This window comes from Lolium perenne, chromosome 4 (assembly GCF_019359855.2).
Source record: "Lolium perenne isolate Kyuss_39 chromosome 4, Kyuss_2.0, whole genome shotgun sequence".
Classification (NCBI taxonomy): domain Eukaryota; kingdom Viridiplantae; phylum Streptophyta; class Magnoliopsida; order Poales; family Poaceae; genus Lolium; species Lolium perenne.
In genome coordinates, this window is record NC_067247.2 from 150,368,798 (window position 1) to 150,379,777 (window position 10,980).

A 10,980-nucleotide genomic window follows, 5' to 3' on the forward strand; every position below is an offset into this window, starting at 1 on the left:
TACCTTTTGCCATTTCACTTGATCCAGATATGTTTTGAAAAAGGTCTCAAGAACTCCATGCTATTCTCCACCTCAAATCCTTGATCTCTTGAGTTTTAGCCGGCGAATTTGAGAGTTGATCCGTGCATCTCGAAGATCTCTTCATCCTCTCTCTCTCAACCATAAACTTTTCGATTTGAGTCATCGTATCAAATTTTCCTCTCCGATCTTGTTGCTCTTGGAGGTTGAGAACTCCTAGGCGGTAGCGGTCGCTGGGAGCAATTAACTTATGATCGAGCTGGAAAATTTGTACGGGATTGAAGGCCTCTCTAAGGTCTTCACATAATGAAAAGGGCTCCTACTTCGTGGAAGGAGCTCACGGAGAAGAATGTGAGCCTTCGTGACGTTCGGTGTCCTTCGTGGTAACCGCACATCTCCAACAGCGACTAGCTTCCCATCAAGGAAGTGAACATTGGGATACATTATCGTCTCCGCATGTTTCGGTTATTTCTTTCCACTTATTTAATTTGTGATAGCCTTCGAGCTTGAAGTTCTTGATATATGTATTTTGTCATATAGGGTGCTCCACTTAGTTTGCATTAGGACACATTATTTATAGGCATGGCCTAAAATTGCAAACAAGTTAAGGAAATTTTTGTAGAACCTATTCACTCTCCCTCTAAGTTATGGATATTGAACTTTCAACATGTACACATAAAATATCAACATATATACCCGGATTATTTTTTTTTTAATAAATTTAATTTTTTTCCTGAGTGGTAGGAGCATATGCACATGAGATCAAAAGTGTACTTCCTAGAAAATAAGAAAAAGAAAAATAAAACGAAAAAGATGAAAAAACGCGAACTGGGCCAGGCCCATACCCGCGCGGGGGTGTACGGCGCCAGGTAAACACGGATAGGAATTACCGTCCACCCTTCGCCCACGGAGCCTACAGCCCTACAGGGCTACAGTTTGGACCGGCTGACCACCGGCAGGCAGCCGGCGGGAGGCAGGGCTCGCCCTTGACCAGTCTCTTCTGAGATGGAGGCAAGCAGCAGCCGGAGCCGGAGCCGGAGCGGAGGCCTCCCCTCGAAGCGGCGCAGTAGCGGCGGCGGCGGCGGCGGAAGCGGGTACGGGCGGACGGCGCAGTCGCTGATCGACGACACCCTCCGCTCCATCTTCTCCCGCTTGGATGACCACTTCGACCTCGCCCACTGCTCCGCCGTCTGCAAGTCATGGTACGACCCGCTACGCGGATCATCTCATCTCACCTCCCCTTCCCTTTTTCGAGTCTCCTTCAGTTCATCGCCTTGTGGTCCTTTCCGTTGTGTACCTGAACTTCCGATTTGCTAGGGGTTACTATCGTACTCGTTTTACTAGAAATAGTTTGCAAAATCACAGATGCACACTTAAAATCATTTCATAAATCATAGATGCACACCTCAATACATCGTTCCGCGAGATGGTATTGGCGAGATCTGAGAAGAACCTAAACCAGTGAGCTAACCAATTGCCGCATCAGCAACTATTGCGCTAGTCTTTGTAGTTCAGTTTGGTATTTCTGTTTGTGCAATTTTTCTTCCCCATTGCTGAATGAAGTTTTTCCTTGTGAAATATACCAAGCAATTTGCAATGTTGAGTAGGGTGTGCACCGTCTGATTTCCCCTTTCTTTGATAGGAACACGATTATCAGCACAGGCCATCTGATGAGAGATCTATATTACAAGAGGAATCCACAGGCAAGAAGCTCAAGTATTACGTTTTCAACGAAAAGTTATTTTGAGGCGCTTGCGGTGAATGGGCACGCATCGACTCTCACTAGTGGGTCAGTGGAAGTTCATCAGTGGATTGGTCACCCTATGCGGTAAGTACATGATGTTATCGTGTTGCTCTACTTAAGTTATGCCTGCTTTGTATATCATGTTTTTTCAGCACAAGGAGTTCCATTTGCCAACCTTGTCATATTTTCATTTTATTTGGTTATGATCAATTGTCTTCTGTTTTGATCTACTAAACGGCGGTTCAATTTTCATATGTGCTCTATTGTTTCAGGGCCACCTTGTGCCGTATGAAGAGTGGTTCAGTCTTAACTGGAAAGGGAGACAAGGTGAGTGTTACATCCTGTACTGGTGTTCTTAGTATTTTCTTCAATGTAAAACATCTATCTTGACTTTAGTGAAAAGGGTATTTTATGAGGTGTGTAAGTGGTCTTGTAGTTGAGAAATGGCATAACGATGCAGATTGTCACATGGTATGGTTGTGGAAATCATGGTTGCCAAAATCCGAAGCTTTAGATAATTGAGAACGAGAGTTAATAATAGCTTTGTAATTTTCTATAATGTTTAATTTTTTCACCAACTTAATTACTATCAGCTCAAGCGCTTCATCATTTTTACATTGGTTTTTGCCAGGTTCTACGACTTTGGTCTGCTGAAAATTGCAAATACATGAATGAGTACAATGTTCCAGATTCTAAAATGTTAGTTGACTTTGATTTTGATGAAAATAAGGTAATCACTCTTGGTACAGTCGTAGTAGTTATGTTGTTTAGCTATCCTGAGCTTTAATTTTCTGGTCTTAAGAGCAAGTATGCAAGATTCGTTCTTGAGTAAAAAAAATAGATAGTTATTACTCCATACATGATTTATTTGTTAAAACACATGCTTGCATACTGATAGCAGTCTGTAGCACTGAGACAATATCTGACCCATTTTATAGGACAAAACATAGTTACGAGATTACCAGTTCGCTATTTTGGTTAGCGGTTCGCCACTTTCTATGTATTGAGTTTGATGAGGGTATACATCTCTGATTCAGAAATCCGGCACTTGGTTTAATTTGGTATCAGCGTTCTCGATTTGTGAACACAATGTTTGTTTCTGTAATTACTATTATTTAGTCAGAAGGTGAATAGTTGAAAACATAAATGCAGATCGTAGAAAAAACCGGTATACGGAAATGTAGACTCTCCGTGTGTATAAAAGCTCTTAATAATCACATGTCTCTATAAGACATTAGGTAGCTGGACTAGTTATAGGTAACAAATTCCAAAATCTGATTAGAAATAGATGGAGGGGACTTCCAGCTTAAAAATCCACTTGGATGTCCACATGTCAGGAAAGCATTTAATCCATTCAAAACCACACATTGGCTTCTCTAGAATTCCAAAAGTGCATGTCCCCTCTAAAATTTAAATCGCTGAACGCTAGCCCAGCTTAAAAATGCACTTGGAAGTCCACATGTCAGGAAAGCATTTAATCCATTCAAAATCACACATTGGCTTCTCTAGAATCCCAAAAGTGCATGTCTCCTCTAAAATTTAAATCGCTGAACGCTAGCATGACTGAACCTGCTCCCTGCGTGAGCCCATGCTGCACTGGCCAGTGGCCACCATATCTTTGCCATGGTCCCTGTCTCTTCCACACAACACGGCTGGTGCAGCTAAAGGGGCAAGGCCCTCCAGCTGCACAGAAGCGACTCACATAGGAGGAGCTGAAGCTGACGAAGACAATGCGAAGAGGTGGAGTTGCTGCAGCTCGGAGGTGACTTGACGGACACCGTGCCTTGGTTGTGGTCGCACTTAACAGCATGGCTTCCACCAACAAATCTGTTTTTCTGGTTTGTTTAGTGATTAATGATTCAAATGGCTAATTCTACCTGATCCACATCGATGTTGAACCTGAATCTTCATTTATCGATTGGAATCGTGATTAAAAAGCTGGTTGCGCCGAATCCGATAGGCTGTATCTATGGGCCAAGACATGAACTGTCCATTTGAAACATCTTATTACCATGATCTTAGCAATATGCTTACGTGTACTTGATGTGCTATGGGAAGTTGCAAAATAGACCATTTCTACTATGTGTGAAGGAAAGCTGCAAAATAGTCCATACTGTAATCTGCATGTAGCATATCTTGTACTTGAAGTTGTTCTATTATGTAAATTTGAATCTCGACCAAGAGTTATGGGGTAGCTTTTCAAGTTGTTGAGTATAGTAGTTGTAGGGACATTATGTTTTTATGTGTGGAACAGTAGGCTATGCAGTCAACCTACTCTATTCAATAAAACAGCGATATTGACTAAATATAGAGATGGTTATATACTAAATTAGAAAGACCAACTTCTGCTTGTATTTTAAACAATTATTCTTCCCATTATGTGCACTGAGTTGCACAAAATGTGGATACGCTCCGCATTCTGATATAGCATTGTTGACATTATTCTAAAATGGTCTGATTTGATGCTTCTTATGGTTGAGTCATCTAAAATATTTATTTTATTCATGGATACGCTTTGAACTAAAGGGTTATGGTAACAACTTTGTATAATTTGTTCTGCCACATGGTGTCTTTACCAAATGTGAACTTATGTTTTACTATCATTAAACGGTTCAGTTCTCTGTGTAGATTGTAGGTTTAACGAGCTCCCAGGTTTGTATATGGAAACGCAGTGGACCAAGAAGTATATTTCAATCTTGTGGAGGCACCTTCAGTCATGGGTTATGCATGAGGTGAGAGGGCTCATTTAATGGTATTGAGAGGATTTGCTTGTTGCAGAAATTAGAAGATTGATCTTACCTGGTGCAAAAGTAGAATTCATGTTTGAAAGCAATATATCTGGTGCAACCTGCCTTTATAATGTAATTGTCTCCAGCTTCACTTGAGAATTGAGACACCAGACAAACATAAAAATCTTTGCCACCATTTGAGTTTCTGGTTCACATTTTGAAGGGTGCCAGAACACTTCACAAACTCTATCGTTATTTCTTTTCAGACGATTTCATGTTCAAACTAAAGCAAGTTTGATTGATTACAATGCAAAGACAGATTGCTTGTGATAATCATCTAATTATAGTGATATATCTGGCAATTACTTGATAAAATTCAGTTAGCCTAGAAATTATTTCTGTTATTTTAATTAGGATTGATTTATATTGGCAATGTTTATTTGCTTCTGCAGTTATGCCGATCCAGAGGTTGTAATTGGTTGTGAGGATGGCAGAGCCTTTGTATATGATATGTACAGCAGGAGCTGCTCAAGCATTCACCGGTAAGCACAAGGGAGTCCAGTAGCATATCATGTGAATGAAGTGTTTCTGCGTTTTTTTTTTTTTTGAGAAAACGCAAAAAGCATTTGCGTTTCATTTCATTGGATAGGTAGAAGAGTCTTTACAAGCCTCCTAAGAGGGAGGTGTTAGAATCTTTACTGGAGATAGATCGAATGTTGAAATGCTGCAGTTAATGTATAATCTTTCTTTATGATGCATATTCAACAATGGTTTACAGGCTTCACCCTTCCCCTGTGACATGCTTGGCACTAACAGATGATCAGCTGATCATTGGTGGGTCTACATTTGGAAGTGTAGCTATTGCAGATCATACCTCAGGAGAGAGGTTAGGTCTTTTAAAGTCAGCTTTTACACCTACAGGTATGCCTTCAACTGATCCTGGATTATTAGCATAATGCATTTCAATTTCCTGACGAGAGTGGGAATGGTGTTGGTTCCTCATGACTAGGATTTTTTTACGCTAAAAAAGCCAAGCATTTATAGAGGTGATCCAGGATTTCATGATATATCTTCTAGGGCGCTATTAGAAAGGGTTTGGGTTTACCAAACCTATGCCAATATGACTTTTTTTTTTCAAGAAAACTCAAAATGCTTGTTTCTCGATGTATTGAAGAGGTAGAAAGAACAGTCAAGCCCAAGGGGCTGTTTACAACTCAACGCAAGAAAGTAGTTAGTGCACATCCCAGTCTCGATGTATTGAAGAGGTAGAAAGAACAGTCAAGCCCAAGGGGCTGTTGTGATCTCATTTCCCCATCCCCACCAAAATTGGATATTGCTGATGATTGCATGCTACCCAGTGGATAATACATCTTAATGAAGCAAATCTCTTGGTGGTTTATGAGGGTGGCCCTGAGCAGACTTGCAGGGCCAAAACTTCGATTTGAGTGCTTGGGGAGGTGGCGTGGCAGATGTCCTGATAATGCAGCATGATTTATGGCAGCAGTGTCTTGATAACTTGCAATAGCTACGAGCAAAGGACTAGCTAGAAGAAACTAGGTGTGCCTATGGTCTGGAGAAGAGCAGCATTGAGCCTCTGTTCAGCTCTCTCCATGGAAGAGCAGAGAGTGCTGCGTAGCACAAGCTAACATGGTGAGCAGGTACGATGCCATCGAAATCTTCGGTAAGAAGATAGAATATAAAATATCAGCTCCCCTGTCGGTCTGTGAGATAAGATACGAGAGAGGAACACTGGTTTGGGTCTGAGAAAAAGCAAGAGTAGGTGAAGTAAATAATTCAGAATGGGTATGCCAAAACCAACAGATGTTAGCATATTAAACCTTCCCATTCCCAGATCTTTGTGGGCATTATATTTTCCCCATACCCTATCTAAAGTATGCTGTACAGATTTGGATTTTCGCAATGAATACCCAGTGGCACCCCTAGTTTCTTCTAGCTAGTCCTTTGCTCGTAGCTATCGCAAGTTATTCTTGGAAGTATCTACATGCTTTCAGTCTGCTCCTCTTTTAGTTATATCTAGATGCTGGCCCCTCCCCTCTCCTCTCCGGCGGCGGCCAGCGACGAGAAGGTGAGGGTCCCACCCTCTGCACAGCAGTAGTTAGGATTAGATTTAGGTTTGGCCTTATGCCATTTATCTTCCTTGTGGAGGTTTGGAGTTGTGCACTGGTTCTTGGCCAAATCCGGTGCTGGATAGGGCTCTTCTTCCTCACCTCCGTTCTCTGGAGGTCGGAGTTGGAGGCGAGGTGGACGTGCGTAGGTATCTCCATGAATAAGGTCGTGGTTCGTGAGGATCCTGCTCCTCCTGGCCGTGTTCTTGCAGCCCATCGTGGCGGCGGGCGGTGGAGCGGGCTGGCGACTGCAGATTCCTCTAGGGAAGTTTGGGAGGTTGCTATGTGGAGTTCATGCGCAGCAGTTCTTGATTGCTGCTGTGATTTTTGGCCGATGAGGTGGCCACTCCACATCTCTGTTGGGAGTGAATCCTCGGCGGCATGGATGCCATCGACCTTGATGGCCGGAAGGCGGCTGTTTCCACCCTGGTTGCCGGTAGCGAGTGCTTCTGCTCTCCAAGTTTCCTGCTGGCGAAAGGCGTTCATCTTCCTCCAGGCCTTTGTGCCACTTTAGAGGCCCTCTGGCTCCGATGCGGCGTGCTCCCGTTGCAGTACCCCAAGTGGCCTAGTCCCCGGTGGTGCTGCGGATGGCCGTGGTCGGATGCGTCGTCGACAGATTGGTGGAGAAGGAGCCAGGAGAAGACCTGGACTTGATTGCTTTTTTCCTTTTCTGTTCTAGGCCCTTTGGTACGAAAGTTAAGGGCCATGTTGTAATTTTCATTTTCTTCATGGTCCTCCATGTAAAACAGACTCCACTGATGATGAGTTAATGGCAACTTTCGGGGCCCTTCGAGGACCCTCTTCCTGCTAAAAAAGAAGTTATATCTAGATGATAGCTGAACTTTTCTGATCCTTGACCATGAATATGATATCTCTATTTCTATATCACAACATGAAGATATGTTACTTTATGTGTAACTTTATGACTAGGTATTAAGTTCTGTAATTGAAAGCTCAACATAATATATAGTGTTTTGCTCTGACCTGCTATACAACGATGTTAGCATTCCAAAAGCCAAACCGGAAGAGAGCATACTGGGGCTAATTATTACACATCTACACACCGAACTAATGTATCACCCATATAAATGTTTATTTGTATTAATCTTCATTTTTCCTCAGTTGACCTATAACTTTGTGGAACTTTTTCTGCAATTCCGCTAGCCAAAAGTAACTGACGTTGATTTTTAAATACAATATTAATCCAACAATATATTGCTCAAAATTTTCTTTCATTTGATTACATAAAAAATGGATTATAGAATCTCGGCTCAATATTCAAACTGTATTTGAATTTTTACTGTCATTTTTAGTTCTTGTTGGATCTTTTGAGAAAAAGTTCAACCAAAATTCATGCCATTATGGTAGTGTTGTGAGTGTTATCATCATCGAACTGACTTGTTACATTTTTACTATCATTTCAGTGATAAGATGCTTGTCTTCCAGTGCAAATTCCCACTTGATATTCGCGGGTTCATCTTCTGGTTATGCACATTGCTGGGACTTGAGGTTGGTATCAGTAGTAGTTGTTCGAGTTTGCTACTGTATGGATATCTAGTTTGTGTAATATTCGTTGCTGCTGTTTCTAGAGTCTAGAGACGCAAAATATACCATAAACAGTTAAGTCTGCCTTTTACGTACTGTTACATGGCTATGCCTCAAGAAAGAAATGACTTGTATGCTCGTCTGATCAACTATCTTGATTTTGCTCACAGTTTGAAGTTTGAGTAGACTAAATATGGATGAAATATGAAAAGTTGCATGGCCTGGCCAAAATGAAGAGTCTGGAAATGTGTTCATTTGTTTGGCCTGTTGCTGATAATATTCTTATTTCATGAATGACTCATTAGCATACAGTTCACGTTATTATTCATTTTGCTTAGAGACCTGTACGATTTATATTTCATAATCTGCTAGTTTTGATAGTCAGATTACTTCAGCATGAAAGATTACTTCCCCGCAGAGAAAAAAGAAACTTTGAAGTTACAAAAGATTACCTATAAGATTATCTCGCTGATACCAGTTGATTAAGCATAGTAACTTATCATGTTGGTGCATAGTTTCTTTTTTGGGGCCAACTACGATCCATGTAGAAAGCTCGCTCATTTCCATGTTCCTTAAATCAAATGCGCTATGTTCGTGTTAATGTCGATCTGTAGTGGTTTAACTTACATCAATATATATGATAAATATATCGATGTAAAGCTGTTTATAGTGTTAACAATCTAACATGTTGGGAATTGAATATAGAAGTGAATCCATTGGTGAAATGCTAATGTCATAGTGCAGCATATGATAAATGGGTCTCATTACATTGGTTCTGTTCTTGCTCAGGACCCTGCGGCCTCTCTGGGAAACAAGAGTTAGCCCAAATGTCATCTACAGCGCACATCATTTTCCAGGTGACACTTCAGTGTTGGCAGTTGGTGGTATTGATGGTGTCCTTCGCCTGATATGCCAGAGAACGGGTGATACTATTCGAAGCTTCATCATGGATGCAGGCCAGCCAACACAATCCAGCTCCAGGCTGCAAGCTGAAAAGAAGCATGGCCGCCCAGCAGAATCTGGCCCCAGGAAGCAAGTTGAAAAGAAGAACGCCCGTGAGATCGCTCCGGATGCCCGGTTGGATAACATCCCTACAAACCTGCGCCCACAGATCACCGGCCTTTCGGTGGGCATGAGGAAAATCGTGACCACGCATGGGGAAAACTACATCCGCGTCTGGAAATTTCGTTCGTAGAGTTCTTAGAGTGGATATCAAGAATTCAGAAGCAAGCAACGCTTAACTCGAGCTGTTTTTGAAGTAGACGCAATGTATGTTGTATTTGTCCTGCATGTAACTATGTAAGACGTAAGCTTGTAGCAGTATCCACTATCCAGGAGATGTTGTTTTGGTGTTGCCATGCTATTCCGCAAGGAACCTGAATCGACCACAGACCAAGATGTTGTATTGTCATGCAAAAGAAAATGTTGTGCCAGGAATTACAGTGTTTTCTCTGTTAATAAAAGATAACTATTGACTTTGGATGTCTCCAGTTTTGAAGCTCGGATGCCACTTCTCTTTCACCGGGCTCAAGGCTCAAACAAATGATATTGACAAGGGAACTGCAAAAGTATGAATCACCTCGCCCTAACGAATTTACTCGAACTGAAGCAAAAGCTTTGCCATCTCTATTAATTAATAGGAGATATTTTATCTGTTATCGTGGAATATTGGGTGAATGCTGAATCGTAAAAAATTGGGAAAATTTGCTGTAGGACACCGTTTTTTGCCATTTGCTGAAACACACCGCTCGACCTGGTCTCACTCATGAGTCATGATACATCAAGCACACTAAAACATGTCAATCTCATACGACGGAAAAGAATTCAATTACGACGGGTAATTTAGATCGAGGGAGTACTTTTTTTCGGTCATATTTGCCTCGTAACCGGTTACTATAGCTGCACACCCTGGAGCCACCAAAGCAACAGAGCACCGCTGACTTCTGGAATCCAATAATAGCCACACCTGAGATGGTCTCAAGGCCAAACATTCCACACATTTCAAACGTTCGCACAGTAAGCCACATTTTCACCAGCAAAATCATAGCAACCCATAATTAGCCAAAAATGAAGGAGAACGTGGAACAGAAGGACGCTAAATTGAGCGTGAAAAGCATACAAAACCATGCAATGCTCCTTCTCCCTCCTCACACACTACATACGTCCTCCATCGCTCCGAGCTCTACCAACACAAGCCATACAAGCTAGCAATGGCCGATTTCTGTTACACACCGGAGTTGGAGGACCTCCACAGGCTATTACCCCGGGAGATCCTGGCCGACATCGGCGTTCCCGACGTCGTCGACGACACGACTGCCCGCTGTAGCCACGCCGCCGTCGAGGAGCTCGCCGCGCACCTCGCCAGCGTCCTCGGCCTCGCCAGCACGAGACACCAGCGCCAGCTTCCTCCGACGACGAGGGATATGGCGGCTCAGGGTTGTGGTCGAATGAATGGAGCCGGCGCTAATGGCGGCATTGGAGAAATAGCCTATCATGCGCCGGTTCTCGGGAAGAAAGGGTTAGTTTTAGATTTCGAGGCCATGCAGCGGGCGCAGAGGTTTGTGCCGGATGCGCTGTGCGCAGGCACCCTGTACCATCCGTTGCCACCGATGCGCCACGGTAGTGCCGGAACCGGCGTGTTCTTGCCGCGTGCGGAGGCGTACCAGACCAGAGCTTCCAGACAATCAAGGCTGCCGAGGAAGGAGGCGCCCAATGCCACGACGATGTTGAAGCTACATCGACAGTAACATCCAGGGGAAGAATGTCAATTGGTTTGTCATAAGGAGCAAGAATAAATTGAGAAATGTACATAAATGTA

At 42.8% G+C, this 10,980-nt stretch overlaps 1 protein-coding gene across 2 annotated transcripts; it reads left to right on the forward strand.

Moving 5' to 3' along the window:
* The first annotated feature begins 922 nt into the window (after positions 1–922).
* LOC127294143 (F-box/WD-40 repeat-containing protein At3g52030) lies at positions 923–9,644 on the forward strand. Of its 2 annotated transcripts, XM_051323899.2 has the most exons (10): positions 923–1,220; positions 1,661–1,846; positions 2,035–2,089; positions 2,394–2,492; positions 4,391–4,494; positions 4,944–5,033; positions 5,270–5,412; positions 8,042–8,126; positions 8,952–9,019; positions 9,119–9,644. In XM_051323899.2, exons 1-10 carry the CDS (start codon positions 1,024–1,026, stop codon positions 9,355–9,357), a joined length of 1,266 nt encoding a protein of 421 aa, XP_051179859.1. In that variant the 5' UTR covers positions 923–1,023; the 3' UTR covers positions 9,358–9,644. The 2 variants fall into 2 exon arrangements, with proteins under 2 accessions (XP_051179859.1, XP_051179858.1); XM_051323898.2 differs by having other exon boundaries at positions 925–1,220; positions 8,952–9,644.
* The last annotated feature ends 1,336 nt before the right edge of the window (positions 9,645–10,980 follow it).

Excerpts from the sequence above, each read along its gene's own strand:
- LOC127294143 (XM_051323898.2), top strand. The coding sequence starts at position 1,024 with ATGGAGGCAAGCAGCAGCCGGAGCCGGAGCCGGAGCGGAGGCCTCCCC. Across the intron at positions 5,034-5,269 it reads AGCTGCTCAAGCATTCACCG|GCTTCACCCTTCCCCTGTGA; the intron begins GTAAGCACAAGG and ends AATGGTTTACAG. Across the intron at positions 5,413-8,041 it reads GTCAGCTTTTACACCTACAG|TGATAAGATGCTTGTCTTCC; the intron begins GTATGCCTTCAA and ends CTATCATTTCAG.